Here is a 17,678-nt window from a genome sequence, read left to right on the forward strand (position 1 = left end):
TGCCCGCGCGGCAGGCTGGCGTTTCCGCCGGGCCGGGCCAGGCTGGGCCGCGCCGCCGGCGGGGAAGTGCTCTGCGGCGAGGCGGAGGACGCGGGTCCGGGGAGCGCGGTGCCCGTGTCGGGGCGGACGCGCGGGTGCCGCTGGAGCCGGGACCCCCCGGTCCGCACCGAACCGAAGCCCGGGCGAGGGAGAGCACCGACCAGGCAAGTGTACCTCCGGCGGCTGCCCCTTCCCCTCCCCGCCCGGCGGAAGGACGGTCTCCTTCTCGTTACCTGTGGCTGAACCGGAATTTGCGCGGTTTACGCTTCGCGGCTGATGCGGTGTCTGCCGTTCTGCGCACCGATGCTGAAAACGAGCTGGCTTTTCCGTGCTGCCGGCGGCCGGGGCGGCAGCCTGAGCGGTTCCGGGAAGGTGCCGGGCTTGCGCCGGCTGGCGCGGGACGGGTTGGGTGGAATTGCAATTACTGCTCCGAATGTCCCTTGGCCTTGTCGGGGTCCGGGGGGGAGCCGGGAGGTCTCCGGGACGCGCGGGCTGCCGGGGGGCGGCCGGGAGCGCTTGCCCCAGGGCCGGTCCCCGGGCATCCCGCGGGTGGCGGTGCCGCTCGGCTGCGGCTCCCCCCGAGGGGGAAGGGCTCTCTCGGGGCGTTGTCGTCGACAGAAGTGCTTTTCCTTCCTTAAGGTTGCTGAACTGGGGCGCTGCTTTAGAAATAAGCGAAGGCAGAACGGGTTTAATTCCCGGAACGTCCCGTCCCGCGGGCAGCGAGGCCCTGCCCGACGGGTGCGGGGGCACCGAAGCTCTTCCCGCGCTCCGTTGGAAAAGCCGCCTTAGCCGGCAGCCGGGAACCGCAGAGCTGCGCCCCGCTCTCGGGTCTCCTTCTTCAAAAACGACTGCTAGCGTGTGTGGGTTCTGAGAGCGCTTCAGACCAGTTTGTGCTAAACTCTCAGAACCCGGGGTTCAGAAATGGGGCATCAGAAGTGAGCTGTTGTAGTTAGTCGTTTTAGTCCGGACGCTTTGTATTTTCGGCGGTTTTTGTCAATGTGTCCAAATTCAGCAGTTTCCATAGTTTCTGTCGGTTCTGAATTAGAAAATACCTGAAGTTATCTTGCTGCTTGCAGACTTAGATTTGCAGTTTCTCAAATTATGTGAAAGTACTGTATTCCTTATGGGCCCAAATGACATGTTATTACGCCCTTTGCTGGCTTCTGTCATCTCAATATGAAAATATGTTGGAATGCAGAAACCTCAGCTGAAGTAAAAAATAAAAATTGACCAGTTTCAAGTGTTTTAGAGAGAACCCGTCTGCTCATTTTGAGAGGCTCTTTTCATATTTATGAGGAGAGGTTTATCCAGATGTGCCCTGTCCTGCTCCAGAAATGCAGATATCATTTGTATGTTGTTGCGTAAAATGACATTAATGGAAAGTATCTCAAACTACACGAAGGAACTTGTGGAATGAGAATGACATTAAAATATTAGTAAAATTACTCATTTAAAAAGAATTTTAAAGAATTTCTTTCTCCTTTAAAATCCACCATTCTGAAGTTAAATTCCTTCTTTAGTAGTCATACAGTGGTGCAGGAAAGACTATGCTAGATAAGCAATAATATGTGTTATGCCCTTTAAGATAAAAAAATGGGACAAAGCCTCCCAACTAATGAATCCGTAATCTAAGGACCTGTGTGAGTTTCTGCTTACCCAATGTGTTCCACTGTAGCAGTCTCAGTAAGAAGAGACCACATTAATACAGTGGTGTATTAATTGAATTGCAAAGAAGCACATGGGTGTGGTTTACTCTTCAGTTGAGATAACACAAAGTGGGAACTATTGAATTTTATCTTTTGGCCCTCCATTGACCAAAGTTGCCATCCTTAATTATTGGAACTTGGAAATATCTTCCAGTCTACCCTTTAATTTACTCCTTAACGCAGTGTACAGGACTCTTTCCTCAGCATCCAAATTCTTGTGAAAACCCATTTTGTATGAGACGCCTACACTTTTCACCATACACATACTTTGTGCAGTTGCCTCTGACAGTCATGTTGCATGTCAAAGAGTAGGTATTATGATTTATGTTCCTGTAGGTCTGCCACTTTGTATAGGCACTTACAGAAAAAGAAATAAAAGCAGCAAGAAAAAAAGATGGAAATTACTCCCTCACTTTTTTCTTTTCAAATTTTGATACAAAATCAGTAGATGAACTTTTGCTTTGCTTTGCTATATAAGGCTTATCTCATTTTAGTCTGCAGTTACAGCCAATGTTTTAAACCAGAAGGAATAAGACAAGATGTACTTTAATTTTTAAAAGAGCCGGTTTTAAAATAGGGAGTGGTCCTTTGCCTGTACAATTGCAGCAAAGGTAAAATAAGCAGTCTTACATAGAAATTTCTGTCACATGTCTTTCGGGCATGAGTTACTCTTCAAGCATAACAGTTTTGCACATTATGCCTGTAGATTAAATGTGACCCTAGTTTATTTAGAAGACCAGACCAGAAGTCATTATTGTTTTTCTTGCTGGTAAATGAAATATCTTCAATCATATCATATTTTTTTTCAAGAAACAGAAATGATAAATGATCAAAGCATGTAACTTGTGCCAGTAATCACATAGACCTGCTTCTAGCCCCGATAGAGATTTTTTTTCATAGTTTTGGGGAAGTCACTGATGTCTTTTATACCTTACTGTCCTCAAATATATTGGGATTACTAGGTTTGCTGTGATTTTAGTTTTCTCTATATGTGTTACATACTTTTTTAAGATTGGTATTTCGTTATCTGATATAAAGAAAAACTTAACAGACAGGAAAGCTACTGTCATTTTAATTTTCTCCCTTTGCATTGGATTTATAGTCCAGTATTATTAAAAAAAAAAGTTTGCAGTTTCATTAGAGGATGGGTTAACTCTATTTTCATCAACATGTACAGATCTTTTCTCCTATGGGGGAGATATTTTTGCTCTGCCATCTGCTGATTCATACATGCTTATGTGATACAGGATTCTCTGCCAAAGTTTTAAGAGTTTCTTGGAACTCCCGTCATGTGACAGTATTACTTAACAATGGGCTGGAAAGCAAACGCCACCTCTCTTGAGAATTCCAGGAAAAAGGAGGAAAAGAAGAATGATCTTTTTATGCTGGAGCAGTTTGCTCTTTTTTTTTTCTGAGCAGCAGCAAAGGCACTTGTGTTCTTTTCAAAAAATTTATTACTGTACTCAGTCACATTTTGTCTGTTTCCAAAAGGTGAAGAGCTCAAAATGTGAAAAGCTCAGCTCTTGAGTAATAGTTTTCTTGACCATTTATGAGAAATAAATCTTTCAAGTATGTCCTTTATTACTAGATGAGCAGTAACTGCCTGAGAGAAAGTCACAAAAGAGTTTCCAGTCTACTATTTTCACTAGCGATGTTCTTATCCCTTAACCTCTAAGATTGAAATTTTCCATGTTTAATCTTTAGAAGCTTGTTTTAAAGAGTGGTCAATCATGCATGTGAGAATCGAAGAAATACAGTATCGTTAAACGTGACTTTCTGACAAGCGCAGAAACTTGGATTACGAGGTAATTGCCTTGGAGCTGAATCTGACATTGGAAGTAAAGATTGATCATAAGGAAAGCGCTAGTACTTCTAAGTATATCGGGGGAAAAAAAGTTTCTATTGCTACATTTCACAATAGTTTTGATTTATATAGATAGTATTTATCAATAAAAGGTGTGGTGGTCCTTATTTAAAAAAAAAAAATTATTTTTCTGTCCCTTAATCAACTGAGAGAGTGTCTGGCTGTTGCCTGCCTTGTGTTTATTCTGTTTGTATTTGACAACTAATGTTCAGCAGCTGTGCTTGAGAATCTGCACAGTTTAAGAGGAATTATTTCAGGGGATATGGCTTTGATAGCATGCCTTTGAGGCTGCACAGCCTTACGTGTATACAGTGCCCACATGCATACTTCCAAAAGGTCATTAAATTTTTCCTAAGCTAGTCACTTAACAAGTTTATACCATGGCAGAGTTGCTGATCCCTCGCCAGTTCCTTTTGTCTAGCATGCTGGTGAAACTCAAATCTGTTAGAAGTGTCAAAGGTTGTTCTACTCCTGTAGCTGGAGCAGAGGGTATTGAACCACCATCAACAAATATGTTTCAATGGTCCCTTCTACTTCAAAATCTAACAAAACTTCTGCAGAAAGCCCAACACCACTCTCCTGCTGAAGGAGATCTGAGAAGTTCTCTCCTCTTCATCACACAGAGAGAATTGTGAGGTTTTGAAATCAAAAATAACATGCCACCTGGGAACTTCGCAGATGTAAGCAGAGCAACTGTAGCACGCAGGTAGTAAGAACACTGTGTCCAGACTTGGAGATTAGAAAATAGCAAGAGCATGAGAGGGAGGGACAAAAGGGTTGTGTATTAACAGACAATGGGCTGCTGAACAAGTTTTGTCCCTCTTTATGCTGAATGCAAAGTCATGGTGGTTCCGTATTAGTTAGCATGACTGTACCTACAAATTTACCAGAATTTTAAATGCATCTGTCCTGGTTTCAGCTGGGATATAGTTAACTGTCTTCCTAGTAGCTGGTACAGTGCTATGTTTCGAGTTCAGTATGTGAAGAATGTTGATAACACTGATGTTTTCAGTTGTTGCTCAGTAGTGTTTAGACTATAGTCAAGGATTTTTCAGCTTCTCATGCCCGGCCAGGGCACCTGACCCAAACTGGCCCACGGTGTATTCCATACCATGTGACGTCCCATCTAGTTTAGGAACTGGGGAGTGGGGGCGGGGAATCGCTGCTCGGGGACTGGCGGGGTGTCAGTCGGCGGGTGGTGAGCAATTGCCCTGCGCATCATTTGTACATTCCAATCCTTTTATTACTACTGTTGTCATTTTATTAGTGTTATCATTATCATTATTAGTTTCTTCTTTTCTGTTCTATTAAATCGTTCTTATCTCAACCCAGGAGTTTTACTTATTTTCCTGATTTTCTCCCCCATCCCACTGGATGGGGGGGGAGTGAGTGAGCAGCTGCGTGGTGCTTAGTTGCTGGCTGGGGTTAAACCACGACAGCATCACATACATTTCTAGTGATATGAAAGCTAGTAGCCGTATCTGATCCAGAATATGATCTTCCATGCAGTGGCTACATTGCATCAGCAAAAGAATCTTGGGGAAATAAATTTTTTTAAAGTCTTAAATTAGTTATTTAATCTGTTTTCAGTTCACCTGCGCAGCTTCACTATGCTTAAAGAATTCTAATATGTAAAAGCTGCCCAGTTTTCCTTCTCTGAAGTTGTGCTGGTTATGTCATGATTAGGTATGTGGTTTACAACTTCTTTCTAATTATTTACTGTTTTAATGAATCTGTGTCCTGCTGAAGCAAGGGTCAGAGGTCTTTGCGAAGAACTTTTTCAAGAGGATGATATTGTTATTATCTAGGGTATTGGTGATAGGACTCGGAAAATGTTTTAGTCAATAGATCAGGCACTTGATTCTTAAATTCTTTCAGTCATCTGAGTGGAATCATAGGGCTTTGGTGACATGTTGATAGTCAACAATTTGGTCTATTGCTTACCCTTTTAATATCTCATGTACTAGAAGCTTTGCTTTTCTAGTGGCTAAAAGAGTGGGTCTGCTGCCAATGTCAGTTTAGTATCCTCTGTAATTAAAACTTTGCAGAAAAGTCTTCTGGCTCATTTGTATTATCCTTATTCTTCTACACTTCTTGTTCCATGAGCAAGCTTTAGGGGGATCAGGCTCTGCAGGGGATCTGAATCCTAACATCTAGCAGCGTGGTAGGAAGAACTACACCCTTCTCTTAACAGGGGCACTGATGTAAACTTATAATAATGTTTTCTGTTGGCAGAATTTCAGCATAGCTTGTCTTACTGAACCTGGCCAGTGTCAATGATGGCAAGACTCTTAAGTGCTGCACTGCATACCCTGTGGACCCTTTTCTTTTCATATACAACAAATGAAGGTATGCTTGTCAATGTTTTAAATTATTATACTGAAGTTTTATTGACAGCATTTTCCCATGACTAGTAGGCAACACTATTATCGTTAATTAACTAATATAAAATGTGTAACTTCAAACGTCAGAAATATCCATATACTAGAATAAATTCTTAGATTTTTTTTTCTTTTTATTGACCTTTTCCATACGAGCAATTAAAAATAGGAATTTGCAGGAAGGAGAAACTGAGGTTTGGAAAGTCATCTCCCTGCTTCCCCATTATCTAACCTCTGTTGGACACCTTGCTGCAAACAGGGTGGTCAGCAATGACCCAGGGACATCTCTGTAGAAATCCCATAAGAATAGAAAGCACTAGTCTCTCATTTGTTTATTTTCATAAACGCCGCTGTTGGGCCATGCAGGACCTGGAGGGAGCTATGCTCGTGGCATGGAGCCTGTAGATCTACTGTTAAAGGGTATCTGTCAATTTGCATTCTCCAAAGTATGCAGAGTTATTGAGTTGGAAAATGTAGTTGATGGGATTTGAACAAATCTTGCAGGCACTTGCTGTCAGACATTAGGTGCCCCGACTTGTGCCTGTACGGGGGCAGATGACTGACATGTGATGTCCTATATGTTCTTCATACACCCTTCTTTAGGTCTGGCAGGATGCGTAGCTGCAGACGAGACAAGATATATAAAATCATGTTTTCCGACAATGCATTTTTATTCTCTGGAAAATGAATCTTACATTTTGCTTTCTGTATTTTTTAAGTTGTTCCACAGTAGTCTACAGTTTTGGTTTTTTAAAAGCAAACCAAAATAGTTGAAAGAAAATTAAAAATAGTCTGTCTCTAAAAAAGAAGGTTTATTAGCTACTTTCTTATGTACTATGAAATAGTACAATTGAATTAATGAGAAGGATCAAGGTTTGCAAGAGTGCATTGGCTGGGTCATCTGATCTTGGTAATCCCACGTTCTGTAAATGATCTTTATCAAGGTTTAATTTTACAGTTTGGGGTTTTTTTCCCCCTAGTTAACTGCATGTTTTAAGTTTCTTCAGCATGGTATTCTAGTTAAGGATTAAAAAAAGAAGTCCAGTATTTCAGTTCCCTTTTTTAACTACATGAACTGAAAACAAACTCTGTGCTGTATGTGGTTTCAAAAGGAAATTCTCAAATATCTGAGGTTTTAAAAAAATACAGTGTAGCAGAGATGGAAGAGAGAGAAGGTCACAGGAAGAGAATGCAGAAGATAATTTAGACTTTAGAAAGACATGAGGACACTGAAAGGCAAGATAAAGTAAAGCTGCTAATCATCAGAGCTTAACACAGCAGGAAGACCCTCATTTAACTGAAGTATTCTTGAAAGTGTAAGATCATTAACACGTTGAAAAATAATGACATTCATCTTTAAAGGGCTTAAAATGTTAGTACTTCTTTTAAAAGTGCATCTTAAAGTGGAAAAAAAAAAGAAACAATAAAAATACAAATGGCAACCAAATATAAACAGCAGCAACAGGATAAATAGGTAATGTTTCTTTTAAAATAAATGAGCAGTGTGACTATTACAGTATTGCAGAAATTTAATTCTTGGGTTTTTTTGAAGAATCCAGGACTATGCAGAACAAAGGGGAACTAAATGTGGTGCTGCCATCCAGAAAGGACATAAGAGTGATAGTTCTTATCTACAAGATAAATAGCTAGCCTTAGTAACTAAAACAAAGCAAAACATTTTTTCTAAATATTTGAACACTAATGAAACCATGAGCTGCAGTCAGTTCTAGGTTTATAACCAGTCAATATACCAGAAAATTTCAATTATAATTTTTACAGAATTTTAAAATGGTTCCTTGACATTGCCGTGCATCCTCATTTGGATAAGTGAGCCTCACTAAGGTTATTGAGCTTACTCAAGTGATTCAGGACTGCTTGGTAGTCAAGTTTTGTGGGAGGCCTTTTAGAAAGGCAAGTGAAAGTGATGTGTGGATTTTAATGAGGGTGAAAGACCATACACTGACCGTACTAAACAATTAAGTGTTTCTTTGAGTTGGGTTTTTACTGAAGTACCAGAGGGTACGGTAGGTCCCGTTGTATGTTATGTATCCTGTCCACTAAAAGGCATCTGACCATCATGTTTATTACATTTGCAGATACTGTACTGTATCAGAGTATGCAGAAGTTATATCAGAATAAATAACATGTTGCCTACAGAAAAGTGGAAATGTAGGAAGGATAAAACAAAATTACGTGTTCTTGACAACAAAAGTTTTGCTTGGGAGGAATAATCTGAAACTTAGGTACCCATTGGAAAGAATAAGCCTGTGAAGCAGCTGTAGCTGAAGGACAGGGACCTCACAGGATCTGAATTGTTGGCAACTTAATCTTGAATTTGCACTGTAAATGACAAGAATGGGGAGTTAGTAATGTGCTGGGCCATGTAAACAAAATTGGCCCATGTATAATTGCCAGAGGAACCTTCTAGCAGAATCCCTTGTGAAACTATCAGAAAAATATCAGTTAATAGGATTCTTAAAACCAGCCAAAGCTATGCAAAATTTTTACGAGGAATTGAGATGTAGAGCAGGAGAGAAGGATTTAGATCTGTACAACTTGTACAAGAAAAGGGAGTTACTGTTGATATTTACTAGTAACAAACGTCAAAGAAGGCAAAGAATTGTCTGAGATGATAAAAGTATTAGCTACTTCTGACTGCTTCATTTAGAAATGATCACATTCCAGTACCACATTTGGCACACTGTTAGTCCTAATAGCAGCATGGCATTACTGTCACAAAGCTCCTCCTCTTCTGTTCCTTGTTTCACTCGTGTGGAGTGCATTGAAATAATGGAAAATGTGGCTGGAAGGGATACCGAGGCTTGTCTATTCCATTTCCCTTTCCAGTTTTAACAAAGATATTTTGACTAGTGTTTTCTGGTTTTTTTCTTAAATACTGCCAGTGAAAGAGACTGTAAACACAAGCACTGGGAGTGCAGAGACTTTGGGCTTTTCTGTACCCTCTCAGTGCCTGGAACAATGTGACTCTCGATCTCTCCAGGTCTCTGAACACTATCATAACAATGAAAAGAAGACAGACTAGGAAATACTGAGTGAAATTAAGAAGAGGTGTATACTAGAAGGAAGCCTGTGACAGGAAGATCTTCTAGACAATGGGGAACTGCGCTGGGGAGGCAGAGGGCATGCATTTGGGAAGCTGAGAACCATTGTAGATAAAGCATGAGTACAAGCCTGTAGGCAGTGATCTTAGTCTGAGTCTGTTAATTACCTGCATTTTGGCTTTTGAACCTTTTGTATTAACACATGAAGCTGTTTTGTAATTAAATGTGGATGAGTTTTACATAGAGCTATCGGAATCAGATTTTCTGTGCTTGGAAGACTGTGTTGGATGAGTTGTGCCTTTCTATTTCAATATTGCTACTGCAGACCTGCTTCCTCTTCAAGACTTTAGATGTTGTCCCCAGAAAGGTACAGACATTTGGCAACATGCATCTCTTTCCATTTACCCAGAATGTGAAAAATAACAATGCTTTCACTTAATTTATAGGGGGTTGGTAGCTCTGTTTAGGTGGAAAAGTTAATATTTCTGCTTAGTCCAATTTATTCTTTTGATTCTCTTGCTTCTCATTGTGTGCTGCTGCTCCCTAGTTATGGCTGCAGAACGTGTACGGCACTTTGCATGCTTCAGTGACTATGACAAGGAGCTGGTTTGTCACTGGGAAGTGACTGCACAGACGAATTGCTCCAAAGAATTCCTGCTCTACTACAGCCAGGAACTTTTTCCTCAGATGTAAGTGTTTAATAAGATGTTACATTATCATTGTTGGAACCTCATATATCCTGTAGCCATTATCAGCTTTGATTCCCTCCCTCTACCATGGGTTTCTGGGACAAAACATAATCCAGATTATTCTTGCGAGGAGGAAAATGGGTTGCTGCAATTAACAGCACGCTCTGTTCAGTGGTCTACTCTTCTGCAGACCTCTCTGCACTCTTAGTACAGAGGAGTGATCAAGTCCTATTTGTAGGGGTGGTAGGGCTCTCATAAGTTTACCAACCTTCGTTTCATGCGAAATTTTACCTTCAGGAGAAATCCTACCTGATTTGCCAATGTGTAGCCTGTGTGAAAGGTGCTCTGCCCTGGAGCACAGGTGACTGATTATCTCTGCACACAGTTTAACTCTGTGTTCAAGCACAGACTGTTGCCCCTGTTGTGCAGCAGGGCCAGTCATCATCTCCTACAAAGGAAGATGCATCTGGGCTCTCCTGTTCCTCTCCATATGATTTCTCCACCCAGATATCCAAATAACCTCACTTTGTAGTAAATCTGTTCCTATACTAGCAAGCTGTAAGCCTGCTTCTTCAGAGGTTGAAGTGTGATGAAGAGTGTTAATTTTTCCTCTTGGGATCAATCATTAGCCTTTCTGTCAAGTTTTTCATTTGTGCGATACAGATATCCAAGGGGTGTTTGGGGAGGATGGGTTGTTTGCAAGTTTGGGGGAGCTTGGTTTTGGTTTGGATTTATTTGGGCCAGACATTTCTAGGAACTAAGCTTGTTTGTCTCAGATTTGATGAGCTCTACACATTGGGAAGCTTGATTTCACCTTTTCAAGAAATAGTGTGCCATACTCTCTAAATATCACATAATTTTCTGTCTGTGTTTCAGAAATACGTGTGTCCCTGAGAACAGAAAGGACAGTTCAAGGTGCACTTGCACAATATGGCCGGATTATTTTGTATCAGGCCTCACCTATAATCTAACTCTGCAGTTCAATGGGACTGATATGTGGAATTACAGTGTTACACCAGCTCTGGTTGGTAAGAAAGTGTTTACTTTGTCACCAGGACATCTGGTTCCAGGCTTTGCAATCCTAGCTAACTCCTCATTCATGTCACTGGAACAGTTTTTCCTTATCAGAGGTGAAGAGTGTCATGCTGGCTTAAATGCAAAATCTATTTGGCTTAGAAACCTGATTCTGGAGTAGATTCTTAAGGAAAGAGTATAAACAAGGGGGCAAGCAGAGGCTGATTCTTCTTCTAGCTATACCCTCCCAGCTGCCAGCCAGCAGCAGTTTGGGGGCTTAGATATGTCCTTAGTGCGTTTTACTTTTGGCTGTAGAATTCAAGGATGAAGAGGAATGTGCTGCTTCCAGTTTCTAGAAAGACACTAGGCTATCCCTACTGAAATTTCTTCCATTCCTGTCTCTGTCATACTCTGATTTTTCATACTAGTTGAATCATCCCCCCTAAACAGAGATTTTTATGGTAATTGGTGTTCGGTTATAACAACCAGTGATAAAAACTTAACGAGACTGCTCTTTCACAGGACAGAGCGTAGATACGGTTTATGTCTCTCTGTAGGCACCTAGTTGGTTTAGAACAATGTGCTTGTTCATAACACTTGTCACCTCAAACACTCACAGAAATCATTCACATACCTTAGGCAGGCATTCATCTGCATCGTTGAGCTGGTTCTTTTCAGAATAGTTGATTGTCGCTGCTGCTTATCAGCAGAATAAGCAGGAGCCTGCTTCAGTTTCTAAGAGACGGTAGCCAGGACAGCCTGGCTGCAAAGTTGTCGGAAGCTCTGTGCCTGCCCTATGGCACAGCATGCTATTGTAAGGGCGCAGGTTGTGCCCATTTTTCCAGGCTGAAAGCTGCATCCAGTGCACCAAAAGGTTGAACTGGCAGTTTGTTCAGCCAGCTTGAAGATTCAGTGCTTGTTAATGAATACCTTGCAGTTGCTCTGTTTTGGCCTCTATATGCTTGTGCTACAGCGTAGTGAAAAGGGCTAAATGCATTGACTGCGATGAGATTCTGGTCTCTGGTGAATGTTTGTCTCTCTGCTTCTCTCCATCAGTGCTTTCCCATTGCCTTGTTCTCCTTAATTGTATTTTTTAACACACAGTTAAGCCAAGGGCCCCCCAAAATCTTGCCATTGAGAAAGTTGAAAATGGTAATTTCATTCTGAGCTGGGAGGAGAGCTACTCTCCTCCTTCCATGCTCTCTGGACAGCCGGTCATCTATGAAGTGAAATACTGGAGGAAGCAGCACCCAACAGAGGTAAGAGACAGTTAGTCTCTTCATTTTCTGTCTCTCTGGAGCTTTCAGGTTTAAAAAGTCCTCTGAAAAATCTTGAAACCATTTAATGAATAATGGTGTAAGGGCCAGCAAGAGCAAGTCCCACGATGTTCTTGATCACACAATTGCCACAGGTCATGTTGCCCCAGGGTGCTTCAGCTGGGCTTTAAAGGATTGAAACTCTTCTGACTGCCACCCCAAAATGCTCTGCTCTTCACAGTAGACAGGGCAGAGATTGAAAATAAAATGCTTCTGTTTCCCTGAACTTCGTTTGCTCCTTAGACATCAGAAAGCTGGAGGCAGTTCATGACTCTGTGGCACACTTGAGGCATTTCAGACACCCTTTTGAACAATCCAGCACTTCAGAGCTGGGCTTCTTCTGGAAGGGGAAGAACATGCATGGTGGCATGTTGCAAATACCATGCGCTTATGACAACAAAATGCAGTATCACACACACCAGTTTAGGTATACAGTCATTCCTTTGCTCATTTGTGAAGGGTTGCTGAAACACATAACACTATTGTTATTTAATTGCTGTCACTAACCCTTCACCTCATAAAGAAATCAAAGTGAACTTTCTCACTTCCTTTTCAGGTTTCTGTAAAAGCAATTAACTACCAGGCAAAAAGCTTTGAAATTACTGCAAGCTCCTTGAGGAGAGGCTATGATTATGTCGCAAGCGTAAGGTGTAACTATACAGACTACCCGGCCAACTGGAGTGAATGGAGTGAAGAAGTTGAATTTCACTATGGTAAGTATTGTAACAAATAGCAGCTTGATGAAAGGATGGTACAGTTTTATAAACCATATCGTGGATATATCCCCGCTGCTCTCCTCTCAGAGGAGAGTTATGGAATCATCATCTGCATCCTTTTGAATGTATTGTGGATACATCTGTAATGGCTTCCAAAGAGACTAAACATAAAAAGCAACTCCTGGGCAAATTAAGGAAGATAAGACCAAGGAAGTTGGATTGTTTAGCCTTGTGAAAAAAAGGCTGAAAGGGGATTTGTTTATTCTCTATAAATATTTCATGAAGTAGACACCAGGGAAGGAGAAGAGATATTTAAACTAAAGAACAACATTGATGTAAGAGCAAGTGGGTATAAGTGAACAAGAGCTATTTAGGCTGCAAATTAAGCAATACTTTAACTGTCAGAGGGCTGAGGGTTTATAAAAATCTCTGAAGAGCAACAGAGAGGACAAGAAGCATAGCTGCACTACGGTGGGGATGATAATGCCATTCTAGGGACTGTGTGACAGGTTTGTCCCCAAGAGCTGACAAATGGCTTCACAGTACATGTTGGCTCTCCCAGCTCCTAATACTCACAGCAATGGACTGCAGTACCTGCATTGATCTTTCAGACACGCCACACACCATCACCACTGGTAGCTGTATATGTTCTGTTGTTTGTCTGCTGGAGGCTTTATTTTACATTCTCTAAAGGAGTATTTTTTTAAGGCTGAAAAGAAGAGCAATGAATTTGGTATTGCCAGTACTTGTATTTATGTGCACATACACACATAAATGTGTATGTTTATTTAACAGATTACCAAGTAACAGCTGAAGACGTTCTGCAGATGGCTGTTCCTGTATCCTGCATACTGATCATGGCAGTATCTGTAACTTGTTACTTCTGTTTTACCAAGTATGTATCATACTGTTCACAGGTTTTATAGACTAGCAGTTTGCACAGATACCAGTATTGCTATTAGCTGAATGTCTAGTAGTACAGGAATCTAATGTTTTGGTTTTCCGCAGCACCTTTATCATGCTATGAGCAAAGGTTTTATAAACATGAATCAGTTGCACTCTGGCATTTTCTGAATAGATAACTGAATATTCACTCTTAATCTTACTAGAATGGGCCGCTTGTAGCATCCAAAACAGGCTGCAGTTACGGGGTTTGTCAGTTTTGGACCCCAGTCTTTGCTGGCGTTCCAGTAATGATGGTTAAATATCTGTATTTCTTTTCACATTTTTTTTAGTGGTAATGTGAAAGTGGGATCCTGTCTGGTTTGCACACTGTTTCGAACATGATTAGAAGAACATGTGACTGTGGTTGTGTGGAGCAGTCATGCACCAAACATATAAACATCTTAGCACTAGTTTAATGAAAAGCAGCCCTTGGAGATGCACAGAACAAGCACTTCCTGTTGCTGCAATGCAGATGGCTGAGAGGGAGAGAAGAGCAGAATAGGGAAGTGTACACTGGTGAAGCCAAAATGCAGTCAAAGCAAACAATTTTAATGCTTCCCTTGCAGAGTGAAGAAAGAATGGTGGGATCAAATCCCAAATCCAGCAAAGAGCCATTTGGTCGTAAAAAATGTCAAGGTAATTTAAAGGGTTTGCAAAAAATACGTTTTCCTGATCACTGGAAGTAGAATATGTAATAAGTGCTACTGTCTGGCTAGTGCAGGGCACTAGTGCTAGTGCAGGTACTAAACACAATTCACCTGTCCTAAATCTCATTTGTATCTTTATTAGTTTTCAGTTTTGTGCTACATTGATGAAATTAAGTTCCCTTTCCATGACTTAAAGCAGAGTCATATGGAAAATCAAATGTAAGTAAGATAAAGGGAAACACCCCCCCATCCTCTTTACAGTACAAAATAATTTCCTATTACATAAACATTAACTGTCCTTTCCTTTTGACTTCCAAAAACAGAAGTTGCAAGAACTGTCTGGCTCAAAGTAACATCAGAAATGTTGAGAAATCTTCTAGTTGCCACAGCAAGCCTGGAGACTGGTTTCCAAAAGGCAGCAGTGCAGTTTTAACCCCTGAGACAATTCTGGTTGAAGAGTCTGTAGAAATCTGTGAATGTTTAACAGACACTGAGGCTGAGAGCCAGGAAGAGACTAGTGACCAGATCACCATGTTTGAGCCTTGTGAGAGCAGTGTCAGTGCTTTCAGAGAGCACACTGAACACAATGATGCACTAGCTAGCATGTTTATTGAGCTCCTGGCAGATGAAAACAACGTGCAAGACAATAAAGACCCAGACATCATCACAGGTGAGAATAAAACCTTTGAGAAACTTGAGTCAGAAAATCCATCACAGCAAAACACAAAGGAAAGTGCAGCCCAGAGTCAGCAGCCATGTCATACAGTCTCCCTTTTCACCAAAGCCTCTCAAGATGACTGCAATTGTAGTACAGCCAGCAAGAAGTCAGAACAATCAGAAGAATCCTTTGAATCTGGCTATCAGAGCTCCAGCATAAATTCTGCTTCTCTGGATGCAAGAGATCTTCAACATATGGTTCATCAAAGCCTTTTTCCATGCAGTTCTGAAAGTCAGCATGATTCATGTGCCCTGAGCCAGGAGTCTCCAAGTAAACCATCCTTTGGGACCAAAAAAGACAGAATAAGCAACCCTGCACACAAGAGTTTTGATACCCTTATGTCTCCACCCATGGGGCTGTGTAACTCTGCATACAAGAGCTGTGACACCCTTATGTGTCCATCTGTGGAGCCCTGTGGTTCTGCCTATAAGAGCTGCGACACCCTTATGTCTCCAGTGGTGGAGCCCTGTGGTTCTCCCTACAAGAGCTGTGACAGCCTTATGTCTCCATCTGTAGAGCCCTGTGGTTCTGCATACAAGAGCTTTGATATTCTTGTGTCTGCATTCAAGGAACCAAATAGCTCTGCATATAAGAGCTTTGATACCCTTATGTCTCAGTCTATGGCTAACAGTAGCCTGACTCTGTGTTTTGAAAATGTGTGCTCCTCACCACCTTTGACACAGTTTGCAGAGACACCAGAACTTAGCTGCAGAGATCAAATTTTTCGACCCCCTAGCAATCAGACACGTTACACCAACTACAGATCTCCCTGTACTGAGCTTGATTTTCAAAACGCCTGTTCAGAACATACTGATTTTCCATCCTTCTCCATACATGCAAATGATAGTGCTTCAGGTTTCCTACCAGAGGAAGAAATACATAAGCAAGTAACATACCAAAATGTTCAAAAGAAAGCCAATATAATTTCTTGCCCCATTGGACCTCAACCATCTGGTTATCAACCTTTTGATAATGTAGTTAAATGTAGTGGTACATACTCTGACAATGACAGTGAGGTTATCTCTAGGTCACTGTATGAACCCTTCATTTGTCTTTTGTGCAACGACCTGAGAGAAACACCTCCAGATACCATAATCTGTGAACCTGACCAGAGGACAGATAACCACATATGTTTGATTGTACAGGGTTTTGACTGCAGCATTGTTCCAGGTTTGGCCTCTAGTGAGAATGTCACACAGACCAGTGATGGCACCCTTTGGATCATCAACTCTAATGAGCTGTCTAGTGATAGCAAAGATGAAAATACCAGCAGGGACAAACAGCTATTGCATTTGTTAGAACTGAGGTGTCAAGATTTTAGCAGCAGAGAAAGAACTATAAAGGGCACAAAACCCAAGAGCTTTAACTATACTGGTAAAGGAATGCAAGAGAGCAGCAGTAACAGACTAAATACTGACTGTCACTGCCACACACACAACCACTTGAGGAAAACTGGAAATGCAGGGGAAAATAAAGAGGTGATAAAGCATGTGGTAGGCAGGAGGTGTGGCTCAGCAGCTAGCTTACCAGAAGAATCACTGGACGGCATTGGGCTAAACTTAGAAAGAAAAACTGCAGAGCCCCTGGAGCTCCTGGTCTCAGGCAAGTTGTCACCTCCTCTTTTTGTGGATAACTCCTGTCCTTCTGATTCTTACAGCATTCACAGTGAGGGTTCCAGACTGGCACCTGCAGTTAAAAAAAGACCAGTAGAACTATTGAGGGAAAACAACAGGAAGAATGAGAAAAAAATGGAACTTGTACAAGCCCTTGCCCAGGAGGACAACTGCTACATGAAGGTAGCCTAGCCACACTTGCCAAGACTGAACCAAATGTGTCATGGGAAATAAACTGTGTGGCAAATTGAAATGCTGCTTGTTCTTCCTGTCTTGCCTGAAGTGAGGGCTGCTGCAGTTCAGACATGGATTCAATGGGTTGTAACACTCATGCCTGCTGCAGGGCTGGCAGTCGGTATGTGATGCAGGCCGCTGGGGGACAGTAAGGGTTAGCACCGAACAATTGCAGCTACAACTCTTATCAGGGGGGCAAAGCCAGAGCTAAAGTTTCTCTGGCTGCAATTGTTCTCTAAAAGTAAGCAGCAACTGCATAAAGGAGGAGTTGTTGCTTGGGAAGAACACAAAGGTGATGCGGAGGATGCTGGCATGCCTGGAAGTGGGATGTAGGTGCAGGTCAAAGGGGAAGTGACTGACTTGCACTGACAGCATCACACAGCTCCCATAATTTATTTGAGGGAGAGGAGGGAGGTCCTGTGTGCTTAGCTCCAGCATGGGTTATATGTTTGTATACTTGTTCAGTCAAGACCTGAAATAAAGATTACTGTCATTTGGGCTTAAGCAATGCTACTGTTGATGATTAGTTTCTTATTCTGTAGAAGCAAGCAGAGTTATTTCATACTTCTACAGCTGTAAATGGAAGCAGACATTTCTAAGCAGTGTTTTCCCAGAAAGTTTATCCAGTTTATGGTCAGACTCCCTAAACTGATGGAACATTTTTTTGGCTTCTTATTCTTGTCCAGTCAGAATGGGAATTATGCCTGCAGCTTTAAGGCAGCATATACTTCCTG

General features: G+C 41.7%; 1 protein-coding gene across 2 annotated transcripts; it reads left to right on the top strand.

Annotated features, from left to right (window-relative positions):
* The first annotated feature begins 33 nt into the window (after positions 1–33).
* On the top strand, positions 34–16,963 carry IL4R (interleukin 4 receptor). Of its 2 annotated transcripts, XM_069810605.1 has the most exons (10): positions 34–203; positions 5,845–5,958; positions 9,600–9,741; positions 10,618–10,769; positions 11,860–12,014; positions 12,628–12,784; positions 13,583–13,682; positions 14,299–14,368; positions 14,522–14,598; positions 14,703–16,963. In XM_069810605.1, the coding sequence occupies exons 2-10, from the start codon at positions 5,886–5,888 to the stop codon at positions 16,900–16,902; spliced, it is 3,126 nt and encodes a 1,041-aa protein (XP_069666706.1). In that variant the 5' UTR covers positions 34–203; positions 5,845–5,885; the 3' UTR covers positions 16,903–16,963. The 2 variants fall into 2 exon arrangements, with proteins under 2 accessions (XP_069666706.1, XP_069666707.1); XM_069810606.1 differs by lacking the exons at positions 34–203; positions 5,845–5,958; positions 11,860–12,014.
* The last annotated feature ends 715 nt before the right edge of the window (positions 16,964–17,678 follow it).

Source organism: Haliaeetus albicilla, chromosome 22 (genome assembly GCF_947461875.1).
Source record: "Haliaeetus albicilla chromosome 22, bHalAlb1.1, whole genome shotgun sequence".
NCBI lineage: Eukaryota > Metazoa > Chordata > Aves > Accipitriformes > Accipitridae > Haliaeetus > Haliaeetus albicilla.

Coding starts and splice junctions, on each gene's coding strand:
- IL4R (XM_069810605.1), top strand. CDS start 5,886: ATGATGGCAAGACTCTTAAGTGCTGCACTGCATACCCTGTGGACCCTT. Junction 9,742..10,617: donor CAGGAACTTTTTCCTCAGAT/GTAAGTGTTTAA, acceptor TCTGTGTTTCAG/AAATACGTGTGTCCCTGAGA. Junction 12,015..12,627: donor GGAAGCAGCACCCAACAGAG/GTAAGAGACAGT, acceptor CTTCCTTTTCAG/GTTTCTGTAAAAGCAATTAA.